We start from the raw sequence: 19,793 nt of genomic DNA, 5'->3' as shown, positions 1-19,793 counted from the left end.
GAAGAGGAAAGGAAAAGTTGAGGTGTTGTTTCTTTGCTGGGGGACATTACTGCACATGTTTCGTGACTGAAGGGAAGACCGAAACATGGCTGCCGCAGTCAGCTACAGTACATAGAGTAGCTTCTATATAGCTACACAGTATCAGCAGGACATTCATCAAGCACCACGTGGGGATAGGCCAGCACCTCCTCAGTGACAGACTCATATTGCTGCCGTGAAGTAAGGTTAGTTACCTGTGGGATAAAAATCAAGCCCTTTTAATTATTATTTTGGCAAATTGGAACCATCACATATGCTGACTTAGCTATTAGCTGTTCCCGTTGGCCATGCACCCACGGTTGTACAGACAGCTATCTCTGGATTACTTTAATATTAAGACTGTCAGGCAACTTCTGGAGTTAGGGCACGGCTCACTCGTACATTCACTTCCAATCTATGGGAGTGAGGAGAAGAATCACAGCATTGTTTCGTCTAAGGTTAAACTTTGACCCGCCATATTAGCTTGACTTTCGTGTATGTGTGACCGGAGGAGATTATGATATGCCCAGTAAGTTTAAGTTACACTGAGCCTGAAATACTGTCAGTGCATCATGCCCGTATGAGTAGACAGTGATTTGTGACGCCAACTGCAGCAATCAGACATGAAGCGTTTAAAGTAACTTAATTGCCTCCTTGACCTCTGGACCACAGCTGCTGCTGCTGCTGCTCCAGCTGCTGACTGTATTGTCAGGCTGGCCGAGATACACAAATGAACTTCCAGCTCTCTGGCATACACCGCTCTCTTTCACCTCGCACTTTGAAAATGGACAAAATGTCAGTCTACCGCAAGACATCCCATTTCTTGATTTGAACCGGTCGTCCAAACAGCCGACAGACTGAGCTGCAGAAGGTGCTGGTGGGCGTATGAGAGACAACACACATCTTCCATGATAAGAAAAGTAATAAAAGTGCTAAGAGGTGAGCCCTGTGGGAAGCTATGGGCTGGGATACCAGATGAAAGCATCACTGATGCTGGGTGATATGATGAGAGTTTCTGCGACACAAAGCACTACAGCGATTAACCCACAGTTATATAATCGCTCCTCTGAAGACAAGTATCTGCAGCTATAGCTGGTACATCAGGGTCACTTGGGAGAACTTGCACAATGCATGAGGCAAAGCAGGAGACTGTTTGCACTTTCCAACAGTAACCAGCTCAGGACTCTGTGTATCTTTATACCAAGATGGAGCACAGTCTCTGAGAAAATAGTTCTATTGTATTATGGTTTTAGTCCTGAAGAGGGTTTAATTCAAAACACATCCACTTGAGGGTCTGAGGTCTGAAAGCAAAAATAATCGGAGTTGCTGAATAAAGGTTTGTTTAGCCAGAGGACAATCAGGTGCTTGAAGAACAAAAAAAACTGACAACAAGCCAAACAATTACAAAGCAGCTCTTTTCCTTCTTCAGAGCCGATACTGATAACTTACTGTTAATGTCTGCTTGGAAACATTAAAGAGTTCATTTGTAATGCCAGTTTGAAGGACAGGGGGGAGTAGAACCCCGACATTGCTGTTTAATGGAGGATTAGCCACGTGACCTCAGAGATCAGAGGTTATCTGCTGTGGGGGACGTCAGCAGGATGAACTGGTAGGTATTTCCCTTGTGGACCAGCCACTCGATCAAGCTAAAATGAGCGTTACTGTCATCTTGTGTGTGTGTGTGTGTGTGTGTGTGTGTGTGTGTGTGTGTGTGTGTGTGTGTGTGTGTGTGTGTGTGTGTGTGTGTGTGTGTATGTGTGTGTGTGTGTGTGTGTGTGTGTGTGTGTAGCCGTAGAGGGTGTATATGATGCAGATATGACAGATCACAGCCCTAAATGACAGGGGACAGGAACAAAATAAATGACACCATCTATTAGACACTAATTTATATGAATACCTACACACTGGAGCGTGAACACACACAAACACACACACCCTCATTAAAACGACTCCGCTCCTTGCTCATATAACAATTAATACATGACATACCACCACGCTGCAAGCCCCAGAGGCAAGACATTTCGAACAGATATGTGTGTGCATATGCCCACTGGTGGACTTCACTATCACTATACCTGCTGACTATACTAGCATACCATTTTCAGAAGAGACTGCATAAAAACCCTATATATAAAATACTCAGTCACTGCCAAAATAAAATCATATCATCTTCCGATCACGTTTCCCATCAGTAACAAAGGGAAGTAACAGCAGAGGGTTAAAAAGAAAAGAAAACTCCAGGCCCAATATGCCCATTTACGGTCAGTCAGTATTCCACAAGCTTGTTAAATAAATCAGAGGGTCTCCAGAGAGGCAAACAAAACACTGAGGGCTCCTTCTAAACGCAGCTTCACCAGGAAAGCAAACAGCTTGGCTCCAAGTGGAAGTCTCTTTAGATACGCACTCTGGACTGTGGAGCAGACTCGCGTCCCTGCAGCTAATTCACTGTCAAAACGTTTCAGTGAATGAGTCAGTTCGGCAGTCACAGCCATGTGTTAGAGATTACTGTTTTATATGACAAAACTAAAGTCCTGCTCAGGATTTCACCACGTATTAGTGACAATGAACCAACTCTGCAAGCACAAGAGTCTTTACCCTCTGTGGTGAAGGTGACAGCGAGGACTCTATCAAAATCATCCACTTCTTTCTCTATCGACTACACATCCTTAATCCAAACAACCCCCTCTGTAGTACACGCTAGCACAGCATTCCCACCCTCTCTCTCTCTCAGAGTCTGGGACAAAACATGCCATTCTCTGTCTCTGCTCCTGTCCGTCCCCCCCCCTCTTTATTTTCCCCTCTTGCAGGGAGTCAGCCCAATATGTACTGTATATATTTGGTCTTTTGGCTGAAAGTGGATGTTCCCAGCAGCGGCAGCAGCAGCATTTGTCTCTTTGACTGGCAGCATACCAGGGGGTGGTTTTCACTGTCGGAAAAGATTGAATGCTGAACCATTGACAAACAACTGAACCTTTTTGTAACCAAAAAAAGAAGATTTAAATAGTGTGCTCATTAAAGCTTTTTTCTGCGTCAACTGAGAACAATATGTTTGGGAAAACACTCGTGACAAGACACAAACCAATGTCACTTTAAAGCTGCTTTCAGACATGACTGAAGTCTATAATCTCCTGACAATCTCCAGAGGAGCTGTACGTAAGACCACAAAGTTCAGAGTCAGTTGCTCTGGACAATCCCTTGAGGTTTTTCTGCCAGACCCCTAATAAAACTCCGGATCATGTCCGAGTGAGCACATGTAAGTAGTCGAGTGAATGGGCGTGTTGATGACCTTTCCAACATGCGACTGACCAGAAACGTAAAAAAAAAAGATAAAAGAATACAAATATCTCAGGATCCAGCAAATGTCCAGACTCAATTGTTTGGACATTCTCCGGAGTTCGTGTCTTGAAACGGCTTAAGATACATTCCCATTTGCTCCCCAGACAGAATCCAAAGTAACATTCAAGGACATTAACAACAAAGTCAATGAGAAGCGCATGAAAAGTTGTGACAAACAGGAAATGCTACGACAGTTGTTGTGGGCGTTTGCCCAACTTTTTAGGTTAGACATGAGATTTGTATTCAAACTGCCAGCTATGAGCAGCAGCAACAGACACACTGTGAAATGTTTTAACTGGTTTATTTCATCTGTAAAATTCAGAGAGCTGAAAGTGTTTAAAAATAACCTGCTTCAAACTCCTCTCTAGCACTGACACGTGCATCTCCTAAGTTAAACACGAGGACGTTAGGTGAACAACTTAAACCCTCAGAGTTGACTCTAATGCATAAAGTGAAGCTCTATTGATCAGCAGGCTGCAGAAGAGGAAGTGTTTAGTGCAGCAGCAATTTGATCGAATTGCAGGTAAATGACAGGAGTCAAGCTTCACCTAACTAAAGCATTTTTCCTAAGAAGTTCTGGAAAAATGGAAACGTGACTCCTCTTCAGGCTGCACTCTATAACCTAAACAAGGATGCAGCGTTGTGCTTCAGTTTCAAGAGACCACAGATTCCACTGTGAAGGCAGCTTGTAGTTAATAAGTCTCTGAAAGGGACTTTTATGACATTTCTCACAACAACACAGGGGAACCCCCCCCTTAAATAAACTCTATTTCAGACTATTAAACCAACCAGCGTAATTAGAAGCCACAATAACAAAACCAACTCATTGTGCACAGAGGCTAGACAGCTAATTCAAATGAGTCACATGTTGGGAAATCTCCCCCGAGACGACACAGACGTCTCTCGCTGTGTGAAGCATCATCATTCATCTGTTCTCTTCTTACCTGGACTTTTCCTTTTCCCATCATCTTGTCCACGATCTCGTTGTCGTCCTTGTTGAGCATGCTTTTATCGTAGCACTTCTCGTAACACAGGATCCGCAGGTATTGGGAGCCCTCCACCTCGATTTCAAACTCCTGTTGGATGACACAGGAGGGGAGAATTAGATATTTAACTTTCATTGTGAGCTATGTGCGGTAGAAGGAGATATTTGAGTGACTGACTTCATTCCAATGAGGATCTGTGGTGTCTCTGAAGACTCGGGTCTTGGCCTTGCTGACGAAGTATCCGTACGCGTCCACTTCAAGGGTGCAGTACAGATCTAATGGAAACAAAGAAGGTGGACACGTCCATTAGATACTGAAATAAAGCAACAGTAACAAAATGCAGTTTCAAACCTCAAGGCTGAATAAATATTAGGATTGCTTGACTGTTACATGACATCTTTTTTTTGTCATCTGGTAAAAATGCAGCTATTATAGTTATTAGTCGTTAAAACAGATGTTTAGGGGACATAACATCACAAAATGGAGATTCAATCATTTCATCAAAAGGTCTGAATAATTAGAGACAGCAATTAGCAAACAAATATTCAGTTTCATAAAGAACACATCCAGGAAATATTTGTGCTGTAATATCTAATATATATAAGTATATCTTAATATCTAATAAATATATATTATATATACTGATAATATCTAAGGACAGTTGGCATTTGTTGTGTATCCAAATGCTTCTACTGTCAATACATGTACATTGGATGCATTGATAACGTGGCAGATCTGCTCTCTCCAAGTGCCCTTCTACTCATACAAATGTATATCTCCTTTAAACTTTAGCAGCAGTCAACATCATGTAAGTAAAACATAAATCTCACAAATTAAAGTACCATTTGTACTTAAAGACATTTAAACAAGGTTTTCACGACGACTGAATATGATTAAATAGCTAATTCAGATTTGTAACAAATGTCCAGTTACTGGATGAAAAAGACTCATGTTCAATCAAAAACCAAACAGCCCTTCCAAATGTCAATATGTTGTAGACCAGGGGTGTCCAAACTTTTTATCCCGAGGGCCAAATATAAAAAGAAATACGAAGGTCTGGGCCACTCACGCCGCCACGCCCCCCTGCCCTAGAGCGGACTGTTGACAGTGGGTGGGGGGGGGGGGCGCGTGGAACCGTTCTGAGGGACAGCTGCAATACAGTGGGCCATAGTCCAGCACATTACACGGCTCTTACACGGAGCAATTAAGTCTGTTAATGTGTTTCTTCAAATGTTGTTGCTGTTCCTACAGAGCGGGCTACCGGCTGTCTGTTATGTGTCTGTAGTTCGTCCTGCAGCCTGGACCCGGTCCCTTGAGTGCACCTCCGCCTGACAGAGTGATGGATGGCTGTTCGGCTCGACCTTTCACCAGGAGAGTCACCAAGATTGGGCAAGAGAATCAGGGGAGTCGGCTGAATCTCATATACAAATATATAAACACACCCTTAGGTAAAGAGTGGCAGATGTCCTGTTTAGGCTGGAACATCAAAAACAACAGCCTGACCAAAGCCTGGTTACCATTGTGGAAGGATACCAACCATCCACCCAGTGTGAGCAGTGACCTTCAGGTGAAAGCATGGACATATGCAGCTGTACATTTATGACTAACAGGGTTACAATGTATAGTGGAACCTCATTCCATCTGGTTTCATTCCCTCTGTGTTTGTTTTCTCTGCATCCTGAGAGGTTCGGGCATAATTACTCCCAACGAGGAAGAGATTAGCAGCTGTGGTATGAAGGAAGTTCAGCTGAGGGGAATTCACTGTGACCATCTGGGGGATATTTATTAAACGTAGCAGTTATCGTACTCTGACGCTTCGTACAGAAGCATAACAGCTTGTTACAGCCACCTCTGGTTCGACATCCGACACCTCAAGAACACACAGACTACTTGTCAAGAGTTTGCTTTAGTGAGGAGATGGTGTATCAAGACTAAAGCAGTCGGTTTGTTGTGAGGGACAAAGTTGCGTTTCAGTCACTTTTCATGACTACAAACAGAAGTTTGGTTATGTTAAAGTTAGATAGATCTTTAGTTCTAGACACTGGACCTTTCTTTCTCATCTAGCCATGAGTAGAGGCATTCATAAGTCCTGGTCAGCTCTGAGATTTCTCTTTGGAAGTGGATTTCCTCTCCATCTGAAAGGGCGTTATGTGTCCAGACTGAAAACTCAAAAAGGGCCAGACATGGGAGAGGTCTTTTTGTGTCCTCGCAGTGGATCCAGGAAGGTTTTGGTAAGTAGGACAGAGTGAAAGAGGCCAAACTCTATGTTTTTTCTGTTATTCCCGCCACTTACTATCAGGCTCAGAGTATGAGGGGGGATTACTTGGTCAGCTTGGGGCCTGTGACCCCTAGATTTACGGGTTAATGGATACCATCCTTTTCCACCTCAATTAGCTGAGGACTGCAGCCCCTGTAATGTGTCTGTGATCTTATACGGAGAAGCTAATCTTTGCTTGGGGCTGCGGTGAATGCTGGGTCAAACTGCAGGTTCACAGAATTATGAGGGAAGTGATAATCAGTTAAAAATAATCAGTCGTCCCAACAACCACCATCCTGAGGCTTAAAGGCTAAAAGGAGATAGTAAAAACATTCCTCTGAGGGAATGAAATCAGGATGTAACTGAATTGTTTTCATGAAAACCAGAGAGAGAAGACTAAAAACAAATACGGCAAACAACGCATTACACTGCATGCAGCCGTGGCTGGATTGATTAAACGCAGAAATCAAGGGGACTGTGCAATTCCACCAGTGTTTGAGCTGTAATTTGAAAGGGACCAGTAGTGGGGGGGGGGAAGTTTATTCGGATAAAGCAAAAAGCATCACCATCGCTATTATACTTTTTTATTGGCATGTAGCATCTGTACTGTGACTCGATTATTAGTTTAATATAGATCAAATCTAAATTCAGTTGAAATCTCTTCATATGGACGAGCTCATGTGGCCGACACACACACATGAATGCAGCTGGGCTCACCTAAAATGCATGTGTGATTTGTGTCTCAGTTTAAAAAAAAGTGTGGCAGTTCAGTTTGGATCTGTGCTCGCTGTTCCTAAGTAGCCGGGCCCTACACTATTACCACATGGAGTAGCAGCAGCAGTTGAGTCCAACACACATGATCACTGGCTGACAATCATGCATACATAAAAACAAACCAAGAACAAAGCGACATGTTTCTCTACTAGGTCATGTTTTCCACTGATTTCCTTTTTTTTTGGGAGAAGCTCAACTCCCTGCTCCTTCTGCTATGACCCAGTTTGAAAACTTTGCCCCGGGCTGAATACTAAGTCTTTTCCCACTGAGGGGAAATAACACAATAACTCCAATAAGGTCTTCTAGTACAAGCTTATGTGATTTTTCAATGAAAGCAATGAACAAAGAGGCCATTGTAGATGATCCCACATCTGTTTAACAATCTGAAACACAACTGGATAAAGAATATTTTCCAGTCGATACAGACTCGATTTTGATGGGCTAATAATTAAAAATGAACAGAACGTACAGAGACAGTGAAGGAGACGTCAACATGTAACTAAAATCACATCAAACCTCAAAAACAAAGGGGCTGAATTACACAACATCACCACATGAAAACTACTTAAAGGGCAAATATAATCATTAAGCTACATCTGTGAGAAATTGTGGTGGTGGAGGAGGGAATTATAGTTACAGAACACAGAGTATTCAGATCATCATCTCCGTGATCACCGGGCTGTTTTCTAAACACATGTAGCATGTGGGAAAAAAGTGCAACGTCTGCCAGGTTCCATAGAGTCTTGCTGTGTTGTGAGAGCATATTTGACGGGAGGGTCAGTGGGACGGGGTGGGATGTATTTTTTGTAGTGTAGCCTTGTCCTCGCTTGCTTTTCCAGGATGATCAACCCAAACTTGAACCTTCAGTACAAAAAAGAGGAATCTTTTTCTCCCCCATGCTCGACAACCATGATGATTCAAGTTTGAGCATTTTCTGTCCTCCATTATGAGCAACATCACGTCTTTAACTCCCGCCATCATCATCATCAAGGATCACTGACAACAGCAACATGCCATTTACTCCACACTGCCTCCACGGCTTGAATGCCCCACCTTGGCTCTGTACGCTCGACTGGGCACAAAGACATCAAACTGTGTCGGGGAAACTACCCAACTCCCCCCCCACACATACACGCACGCACGTTTCTTCATGTTGAAACCCCTCAGCTCTCTGCGCTCCATCGGGGATCAAACAGGCTTTCAGAGGAGAGAGCTTTCCAATCCATTACCCAGGAAATATTCGTGTGCATGCTTTCATATACTGAGGGCTGTCATGGTAACTGAGGAAATCATATTTCTCCCTCGCTGTCGCTTTTCCAGATATTTGAACTGGTGCTTGTGTAACATCGTGGCACAAAGTGTACCGGTGCGCCAGCTGTCCACTACTGACACGTCTGAAATAATGTGTGTGTTGTCAACTGAGTGCGATGTTAGTCCTGCCAACATTCCACTCGGTGGATCACACACACACACACACACACACACACACACACACACACACACACACACACACACACACACACACACACACACACACACACACACACACACACACACACACACACACACACACACACACACACACACACACACACACACACACAGACAGAGCTGTTAAAGCACATTGTTGAATCACAGAACACATTGTTCTACAAAGGATCTTTTGTTGATGTATGTGATTTCACATGAATGTATCCTTTGTTTATGACTTTTTAAATTAGTATTTCATGTAGCCAGTGGGGCTGCTGCTGTGATGCAAGACAAATTGCAGATGTGTGTAGCGAATAAATCAATTAATCAATTATATTAGAGACTTTACAGGCAGCAGTTTAATTTGAGAGCTGCTGCCGATTGCATTCTCTCTCGTTTCTATTTATGTGCCCCCGTTTTTCTATCATGCTAGAAGTCTGTCGAGGCCTTCTGAAAGAGTTACGAGGACTGTGTGTAGTCATGATGGTGGCAGGATGGCTTTGGAACATCTGTCCAAGGAGTGCGGGTGAAACATAGCCTCTTGCCCGACTCAGGCACATTTACAGCAATGTTTCATATTGTGGGAAGTCCTTGTTAAAGTAATTCCCAAATAAATTCCATTGTGTTTTTTTCTCAGTCCTTACGAACATCTCTGTATTGGCCACGGCAGTGATTGACTGGATCTTTCCTGGCAGATACGGACATGCACAGCAGTCGTGTGTGGAGGGGCTGCTGAACCAGAGTGTGCAGACAAGTGGGGTAAAGCAGAAAACAATGCGGGTCCCCGGCCAACTTACTGGCTGACTCCTGGAATCCTTTGGCAGAGTGGACGATCACGTGCAGAAAGCCGTACAGGCCTGGAGACTCCTCATCTGGAAAACAAGCACACAGAGCAGTTGGTGTGCGGTTCCGTCTGTAAATATGGTGACGTAGTGAGTTTAAAATTCTGAATTGGAGATTGTTTACAGCACAAGGATAAAGCATGGAAATGTATGACACACTGGACTTGCTGTATCTGGACTGTATCTCTCCATCAATGTTGTCAATTTAAGAGATAGAATTCATTGACAGGAAAAAATAAATGGACGCCACTGAGCTGTCTTCATATATTTTAGGAATTCCTTCAAGATACTGGCCTCTGTATACTGTTCCAGGGATTTTCTCATGCTTTAAAAGCCGGGTACATTCTGTCATGTAAAGCAAAAAGCACTTCAGGTTTAATTCAAATGTGTGATACTGAAATTGACTAAAATGTTCTGTTCCCCAGTTCCTTGTCATGGCTTATTGACATTCTCATAACACATACCACAGCATCTTAGACAGTGCAATCATGGGACTGCCTCAGGGACGTGTGTGCAGGTCGATGTCCATTGAACTCTGTCCCTTGAATCGAACAGTGTCACATCACTTCACTCTTTAACCTCTGTCTAACATCCCCACATCCCTTTGTACACCGTTCATATTGGTCATGAACCATTTTGTATTAGAAAGAAGTCCTCTGTGACAGTTTGATCCTGCTCTGATGACACTTCCAATGCAGCTATAGACATACAGTGATATTTGTTAAGTTTCCATCTGCTTTGGTGAATCCAACTTGGAACAATTGTAAGAAGTGTTTAGGTTTAGAATAAGATTAAGACAATGTGCATATATGACACACTTCTTTAACTTTCACTTCCAGACTCTGTGTTTTAGTTTAGTTTTTACAACTGTTGGACGTCTTAAAATGAAGAATCAAGTGAAATTGCTCAGTGGGAAGCAGGTGGACCTTTCATTTCTCTCTGGTTGGGTGGTCCAAGCTGTGGATAAACTTTTCTCACCATTTCAACACCCAGTTACTGAATCATTTCTAAAAAAGCGTCCCACATATAAAAAAACGAAATTAGACAAATGTTAAGCATCTGAAAAATGAAACGGGTAAATAAAACAAGGCATTTGAGGATTTTGACAGAGAATGAACTGTTGTTAGAACCTTTCGCCACATCAGTGTCAGACCTCACATCAACAAGCACGGTCCTCTGCCACAACACTTCCCCCTCTGTCCCGCCGGCACACACATGCAGAGGGATACACTCATGCTTTGCTTGAGGCCTGTGTAGCCCGACTGTTTCCAGGTAAATAAACTACACTTGAGGGCTGCGGGACTGTTTGGGGGTCCACTGTAGGCTGCTGAGAGGAGAGCGCTCAGTCCCTGGGGTTGACTCTCTGTGTGTGTGTGTGTGTGTGTGTGTGTGTGTGTGTGTGTGTGTGTGTGTGTGTGTGTGTGTGTGTGTGTGTGTGTGTGTGTGTGTGAGTGTGATTGTGTGTGTGCGTGTGTGTGTGTGTGTGTGTGTGTGCGTGTGTGTGCATGTGTGTGTACACATAAGTGGCAGGGGGGCTTCACAGGGAAACGGTTCAAAGGTTCAGCTTCGAGGTGGCCGGTATGCGGTGCTTTAAGAGGGAATGTGAAATCGTCTCTTTCAGACATAATCTAACTGGAACAATAAACGGAGGAAACTCAGAGAAAACAAATAACGAGATAATGTGATAATTCCTGATGATTCAATCAAAGGAGTCGAATGAACGTGCAAATCATCCGTCCTCATAGGAGAAATTCCTTTGCCGGCTGGTCTCCATTTCAACCCCTACTGTTTCTCTGCGTGTGTGTGTTTTTGTTTGATTTATAATTTGAGGGGGGGGGTCAAAAGTCGAAGACAAGACTTTGGGCCTGAGCTTTCTTTTAACACACAAGGATATCAAATCCCTGACAAAAAAAGAAAAGGATCAACAAAGTGATGGACCTCTGACACAGCAGAGGTCCATCACCTCTGCTGTGGTTTAACCAAGTTAGCAGAGAGAGTTAACCGGAGTAAAAAACCTCCTGGATCGGGTCAAAGCAGTTAACGCTCCTAACCAAACCGGGGCAGTGGGCGACATTTTAAAGAGAGGATATACAAGAGACATGCATATCAAGTGAAAACACATTACCACTGAGTAGAGCACACACCTCCACCAAGGCTCAAAATGTGACACTGTGGCTTTCACTGTCTTGTAAACTCACCTCACTGTCACCTCTCTGTGTGTGTGCGTGCGTGCATACATATATAAATAATAAATAAATAAAGGCTGTGCCATTTAAGGAGATGGGAGTGGGTCGACCAGATGGCCTTAATGTCACCAAGCAGCCTCTGAAAGCCGCTGTGGAGATCTGGAGCGAACGCAAACTCACATGATTTGGGAGAGCAGGGCCACCACTGACACGCCGCATGGCACTGACCAAAAGCTAGATGAGAACCATATTGTAACCTAGATTCCTCTCCTGCAGCCCCCCCTCGCTCATTATGTGGCTTTTTTTGTGCGGAAAATGCAAGAGATGCTTTTGTGTGAATTTAAACTCAAAGCAGAAAGGAGAGGAAGGAGCAGAGGGAGACTTTGTGTGTTTGAGATTGCAGAAACGCACAAGGCATCCAAACATGAGAGACTGAAAGATACTGTGGTGCGAGGGTTTCTCACCATCTTTGTTGCTGGTGACAGGAATGTTGTGGACAGTGCGGAGTTTGAAACAGGAACTGGTCAGGACCTGAAGCTCGACAGAACTTAACACGCACGCTTGGAGATCTGGAAAACACGCAAAGCGATGGTCAAGCTTTCATTTGCCTCTGGTGCAGTACATAACATACATGGTTTTAACCCACTTCATCCAGAAACAGTCAGTAGACCAATTTCATTCAAAGCCAGTGTTACCTTTCTTCTGGAGTTTCTGGATGCTTTCCCTCCACTCTGACCTCTCGTAGTCGGAGGAGATGAGGAAGAGGTAGCTCTACATACACAGAAGAACAATATTAAACACAGCAAGGAATTCTCTTCACTGAAGTTAGTACAGTAAAACAATTTAAAGAAAATATTTGAGATATAACAGAACATTAAAAGTGGAAATTTCCTTCTAATCTAAAAACGACTGAAAAGGCTCTGGTCTGGTCTCACTGTCATAAGACTTTTAATTCTGGGAACCTGAATCTAATCTATAGCTCATCCGTCAGAAAGGTTGATGTCTCCCTCTAGTGGGAGGACTTGAGTGCTTCAGGTGCATGCATTCAGAGCGTGATGGGATGGAGTGGATGAATTTACCTTTCCATGTTTGTTGTGGATGCGGAATGGGATGGAGGGGGAGTGCGTGAGCAGCCACGACTCCTGCTCGTTCATCTTCTTCCTCAGACGCTCCACGCGGCTCTGACCCTTTGGTGCTTTCTGTATAGGCACAGAGACAAGCAGAGCCATATATAGAAAGTTATTTAGAGCAGAATATTATATTAGATTTAGTGTGAAGTCATAAATACGAGGATAAACCCTGACGTCTATCGTAAATAAACATTCATAAATGTGCTAAGTGACCATAAAGGGAAAGAAACACAATTCATAAACACCAGAGCTTCATTCAAACTTTACTGAACATTCGTGAGTAGTTTACAAACTAAGACTGTTTTTGTTTACTTTTAATGATGCCAACTGGGACATTTAATTTAATTTAATCAAGTGTGGCTTAAAAGAAAGGGTTTAAGTAGAAGCACAGACATTACCCCCCAGGGCAACATTATACACCCCACTCAAATCTGCCCAAATTATAGGAAGCAAAAAGTTATAGGAAGCAAAAAGCTAAAACATGGTTGTCCTCCAGTATGAAGTAAAGGCAAAAATAATTAAATGTAACAAAATTACAAGTTACATATTAAAAAAGATTGTTCAATATTCAATATCTTTTGATTCCAAAGGCTCATTTTGTCACTTCAACATTGTTTGACTCCTGAAACAATGGTAAATAATCTGTAAGGGTAGTTTCAGCCTTGTTTACATTTTTCGATTAAAATACAGAATGAAGCAAACATTTGAGTGTTATACGTTATACTTGTTTTTTATATCTATATTACTTTTGCTCCACTCATAATTATCTCAATTAACAATAATGTGATGCAATGTGAATTGAACATTTGTGCATCCATACTTACATACTGATGTGAGTACTGATCCATACTGATTTTTGGTTGAAAAACCTGCACTAAGAGGACATCAATGCATTCTGATATAAAAATATGTTGATGGTATTATTTCAATGATTGATTATAACTTAACCATGAAATTAAATTATCATTCATTCCTGTTATTGCCAAGTTCTTATCAGCATGAGATCAGCTCATCAAAATCCTTCCTATTTTCCAGGAAACAGTCTTGATAAACTCCTGAAATTGTGGGGTGATGCTTCAGGAGTGTTTAATTCAAGGACCTTAGTTCTGTGTGAGTACTGAGGGGAAACAAATACACACATCCTTCAAACCCTGACCAGGAAGCCATGAGTCAGAGTCTGGACACAATCAGCTGAATTCCCACTGATCCATCCTCCTCTGACTCTAAATACCAGCCGTGGTCCCTCACTGTGCCCTGAGTGGGCGAGTTTAACGCGGCGAGAGGAGAAAAACAGGAACTGTCTTCCTCTGAGGGGTCAGCTGTGTCTCAGGGGGCGCGGGGGTGAAGTGTTACACATATTAGTAACTGCAATGAGCTCAAAACATCTTATTTTATTCAACCTATGTCGACAACTGAATGTTTCAGCACTGGTGGTAATAGACTAGAAAGTCTGACATGAAGGCCAAACCCTTTCAGGAGGAAGTGTGATTCAGCACTTTGACTAGTGATGCAAATTCACTATTGCAGATGAGGAAGGATTTTTTGTACTTATGTGAACAGTAAGTCAAAGGTTTCGAGTTCCATGTTTAACCCCAGTTAAAGAATCATAAATGTCTGGATTTCACCATTTGTGGCAGTGTACTTCCTTCAGGGCACAATGAACCTTAACCATGACGCGGTCTAAGACAAACAAAGGTGTGGGTGGCAGAGTTAAGAGGAAGGTGCAGAGGTTCCAGTCAGGAATCATCCCATGGGGAGTCTTCCATGGAACCCTGTACGTAAATATGAGAAATAATAGATCTCTGTCAAAATTTTACTAGACAGAAGAAGCTAAACTTCCGGTGCATGTGTGTGTTTGTGTTTCTTATAACAGTAAGTGTTTCCTGCACTAATTGTTAACTGATTCTTAATAACCATTTTACCCTCATGGACTATAAGTTAGGGATTTCTGTTTGACCTCCGAGCGTACACTGTATCAATCTTAGAGGCCATCACAGAGGTTTATAGATTATATACACAAACTTGGTTTAGTGATTTGCCAGTCCAGTAGACAACCCAGTCCTTGTGCAGTCTGAACACAATGCACCACTTTATATTTGTTCAATGGCTCCTGTTCATTCTAAAGTCATTCTGTTTTTCTGTATTAGATTACAACTATGTCAGACAAAGAAAATGTTTCTAACCATACATGTTCCAATCTTCCACTTTCCCCCTTTTTGTATTAATACAGATTAAAGTGGTTTCAGTCCCTGTTCCAGTGTTAAATCCGCTCTTTCTGACTAAGCCATTCAAAACCATTTAAATACATTGGATTTTGCTCCACGAGGATTACCTTCTCTTTCTGGATCTCATTCTTTAAGATCGAGATCTTGATCTTCATCTCCTCCAGCTCGTGCTCGGGCAGGACCTGGATGGTCGGGCAAGAGTCTGATTCGTCCAAGGTCTGGAAAGTCAAGTCCGCCAGAGGGATGTACCACTTGCACTCATACTGCTGGTGTTTACTGCCGATGGGGGAGGAAGATATGAAACCAGTTAAAGAATCACATAATACATTTTTAGGTTTAAGAGACAAACAGGATCAGAATATAACACAGATCTTGGCTTGGAAACAAAATTTGATATCTGCTCCAGGCACTCTCATAGTTATTGCACACAGAGTAACATGCAAAAGGCTGAAGATAACTATGATAACGAACACATCATCAAACCATATCTACAAGCCCTTTAGTACCAATATAGAGGGTTGAAGACATGTAAAGAAAATGAGAAAATACTCAGAATGTGGAACATTGCAAAGATAAAATAACTATGACTAAATTCAAAATGACAGAACAGAGATAATCATAAGGAACATCAGTGACGTAACCCGAGGTGATTGAGTTTCCTACTTTAACCCAAGTGTGTGTGTATGTGTGTGTAGCCTTTAGACAGCTCACTGAGATAACACTACAGACCACCGCACTCTGATTTATGGGTCTGGTAGTTATGTCAATGCAATGTTCCTCTAAGTGGTGGCGGGCTGTGAACGACACGGACAACTGTTGATTGTCAGCCAGAAGAAAATCCAATTAGGCTCATAGAAGCTGCCGAAGCGATACATCACCTTGTTCAATGTGTCAGTTAAACTATATACGCGTGTTAATCCTTACATGTGGACTCACAAACTTAAACACATTTCTTTCTTTTCTTTCTCTCTTACAGAGGCTTCAACTAGTCCTCCAGCTCGGCAGATCCAGGAAAGAAAGACTTACAGGATCTTTTCTAAAGTGCCTGTGTCACTCTTTCTGGTTCACTGTCAGGGGTTTCAATGATAATGTGGAAAGTGAATGATACATACGCATGGGGACGTTGGGAGAATAAGCCTAAAAGTATGCATATGTTGCCTCTGTGGTTAACACGTTTTTTTATATTTTGGATGGAGAGGAGGAAAAAAAAGGTAAAGTGGACTCACCCCACAGCTGTCTTCTTCATCTTGGCACAGAGCAGCAGGTCGGTGAAGAGGAAGACGTGCCGCAGCTTCCGCGAGCTTTCCGACACCTCCACCAGGAAGCCATCCTTCACCAGCTGACGAGCCTGAGAGAACAACGGATGTCAGGTCTTGTTGTGCAACAAACACAATGCTGACAAACTTGACCCAACAACAGTGAACGAGGAGTGTTGAGTTTTGAAACATTTGAAAGAAGAGTGTGAAGGACGGACATGAAAATATGAACTAATATAAAAATAGTCCTCAGGCAAAGTGAGAAAACAGTGTATTAACAGTGGCTGCTTTTCTGTCTCTTATCCATTATCCCTTCATTAGACTTAGTTTTTGCAGTGTCGGCTAAAAAGGGAAAACCCGTGGAGTAATGGGAAAGGACAAAATTTGCAACAACTGCATTATATTCATTACAGTATCTGGAACCTCTCTAGTAATTAGCAGGCAATTAAAATGCCATTTACGAACCATTCCCTCATTCAAACTTGATGATGTAATTCAGCATTGTGCACTGTTATCACTGTATTCAGAAAGACACACACAGACACACACACACACCTCTCCCTTGGGTGTGGTGACAGCAGTCCTGCGAGGGTCAATCTCCTCGTTGATGGAGGAGAGGAAGTTCTGAGATATCCGCAGGGCGTCCTGCAGGAGGGGGAAGTCTGGGTGGTCCTTTGGAGTATGTTTGAGCAAGTCCTGAAACACAGGTAACGTACACACACTCAGTTACAGTCTGTGCTATGATATGTAAAACAGACATAGTTAATGCTGCAATACTGTAAACAGATCTTTATCAACAGCTACCTGTGCATTGGGGCTTGAGTAGTGGTATTAAACTTATGAGGACTGAGCAGAGAGGCACACTCATAGTACCACATAGTGAGATACAGAGAGAATGTTTGAAAGACATCATAACTCACTGACATCTAAGAGAGCCTAACTTCCCAGCTTCTGTTGGAGCTGCTTTCATCAGTGTAGCAGGGTGAGGAACGGGATTGTCGACTTGAGAGTCTGGAGCTTCTGTCTCCCTTGCAAAATTAACTCTGCCAATGTATTTTCACCGCCTCTTAGTTTGCATGAATGACAGGAACATGACCTTTGTAGAACCACACACACACAAGCCCCGGATCGGTGTACGTGTTGTTTTTCTGACGTCTTTATGCAAACTTATTCACGTTATAAATTCCTATAACTGACATATTCTGTTTGCTTAAGTGACTGTTTCCGTTTGACTATTACTCGTGAAAAGAGGTAGCTGTATTTAAACTGAGAAGACACTGAGATAAAACAACATGCAGATTTTGACTTCTCAGCACTCGACTGATTGCAGAAGCATGAGAGATAACATTTTACTCTCAAGGGTGGACTTGCTTTGAAGAATGAAGCGTGTCAGAGTGGCTTTACTGTACCTTTTAAGTTCTGTCTCGCTCTCAATTTGCATACTTCCAAACTGAAACTTGCCATTTTAGTGCATTCTTTATTGAAGTCAAGTACAGACTCAGTGCACAATGAGCACCCGGCTGGTGCACTTAAAAGAAAATGTTCCCAACCTGGGCCCTATTGTTAGAAATCTTGGTTTATAAATGAATCGTGTTTAAAACACATTGGAATCAGCACAACAGATCATCTCCACTGGCTAGAATGTTTACAGGTGACAGTCCATGAAATGTGCACCTGAAGTTTCTTTTCACCTAATAAAGTCTCAAATTGTTGAGTAATAAGTGAGATTTCTCGATAAGCGAGAAATGTTCTCAGACTGTTTCAGCCTTTTATTAGTGAAAAGAAATGCCCCTTAAGTCTGACGCTGGAGGCGATCTACTGGACCAATTCCAAATAGTTTATGAGGGGCTAGGTTGAAAAATACCAAATTCTCCTCTAACCCTGGTCACACACCATCATTTCTAGTGACCATCGTATTTGACTTGGAACAAAACTATCCTTTCAAAATTGACGCACTGCGGTAGTGAGTATACTGTGTGTACAGTGTAATAGTGAGTGGACTAAGTATCTGATTTGACCCCATCTGTTTATATGAGTGTGTGTTAGTTGAAGCAGCTAAAGTGTCAGTTCACAAAAAATACGAAAAGGGCCCATATTTAATTATTTACCTCTATGGATGTTGTCTTAGGTAATTTGAGTGAACTGATCCTTAAAAACTATTTAGTATAGGTTTTGTACTCACATGAAGGACCAGGGTGCTTCTGGTGACGCGGTCAATCGGCTTGTAAAGGAGAGCTGTGGAGAGAGAAGAGCACGGCTCTGAGTCAGTGCCACAAACACACACAGAAACTTGGATAGACACAAAGACACACACACACGTCAATACACACAGACATTCACACACAGGGGGTCACAGTTCAACAACATGAATGAGAACAAAAACTCCCACTCAGCTCACACTGAGTTAAGCATGGCACCTACACTCTGACTGATGATGATGAATCTTAGTTTGACATTCAACTAAATGATGGAAAGCATCCACACTGCTGAGTTGTCCTTTAGCAAGACTTCTAGCCGGCAGCAACCTCTGACCTCCCTGTGAAATCACAGTTTCCTCGTGGGGACCAACAGAGATTGTTAACAAAAAAAACTGTTTGTGTACTACTCTGTAGACCGAATAGGGGCAATTCAGTAGTTTGTTACTGCACAATGAAGGAATAGACTCTCACACACACACACACACACACACACACACACACACACAAGTCTGTAGGCAGACTGCTTAACATGCAGTCCATCTCCAGGGTGCAGCAGCCTCCCATTGGTTCCCCAACAGTTCTATTCCACTGCGTATTTAGGCTGCTACTAGGTAAACTACAGCCCGGCTGGACACAAGGCAGACACAAAAACCAACATGAACAGCAGAAATGTAATTGATTTATTTCATTATCTATTTTAAAAAAGTGCAATAAAACAGACACAGGCCCACACGCCACCATCGCTGTCTCTAATCACAGTCTGCAGCCCACCACCACACTTGGCTGGTTTCCCCTTGGGACGACTTTGCTGCAGAGTTAGTGTGAACAGCAGCAGGTCTGCCATACATGACAGCTGAGAGGGTGAGAAATGGAGTGAAAAGAAATGACAAGGGGAAAGATGCATGACGCCAGAGCCCCCTGAGGAGATAAGAGGCAAACTCATATAGATGTAGAGGATGTGAGTGGCGGTCAGAGGTGGAAGTTGATTGGTGGTTATTCTGGATTTCCTGTCAGAGCAGGTTTTCAGCAGTTATGTAATGAAATGCCAAAAATATCTTGAGGTCTCAAAATAATAACGGCAAGATAATAATGCCACCCATGACGCTAAGCATTGC

At 42.7% G+C, this 19,793-nt stretch overlaps 1 protein-coding gene across 5 annotated transcripts in view; it reads right to left on the bottom strand.

The window, feature by feature from the left end:
* Nucleotides 1–19,793, bottom strand: part of abr (ABR activator of RhoGEF and GTPase) — a 139,091-nt gene that overhangs the window by 36,711 nt on the left and 82,587 nt on the right. For all 5 annotated transcript variants that reach the window (XM_053440916.1, XM_053440918.1, XM_053440919.1 and 2 more), the window contains 10 exons: nt 18,663–18,715; nt 17,036–17,176; nt 16,451–16,572; nt 15,332–15,500; nt 12,949–13,068; nt 12,565–12,640; nt 12,334–12,438; nt 9,639–9,713; nt 4,518–4,615; nt 4,299–4,430 (listed from right to left, as the gene is read on the bottom strand). In XM_053440916.1, the coding sequence (XP_053296891.1) occupies nt 4,299–4,430; nt 4,518–4,615; nt 9,639–9,713; nt 12,334–12,438; nt 12,565–12,640; nt 12,949–13,068; nt 15,332–15,500; nt 16,451–16,572; nt 17,036–17,176; nt 18,663–18,715 (1,091 nt within the window). The remainder of the gene's footprint in view (nt 1–4,298; nt 4,431–4,517; nt 4,616–9,638; nt 9,714–12,333; nt 12,439–12,564; nt 12,641–12,948; nt 13,069–15,331; nt 15,501–16,450; nt 16,573–17,035; nt 17,177–18,662; nt 18,716–19,793) is intronic.

Source organism: Pleuronectes platessa, chromosome 15 (genome assembly GCF_947347685.1).
Source record: "Pleuronectes platessa chromosome 15, fPlePla1.1, whole genome shotgun sequence".
Classification (NCBI taxonomy): Eukaryota; Metazoa; Chordata; class Actinopteri; order Pleuronectiformes; family Pleuronectidae; genus Pleuronectes; species Pleuronectes platessa.
The sequence above is the reverse complement of the archived record's forward strand: the minus strand, read 5'-3'. Positions and strand labels throughout refer to the sequence as shown.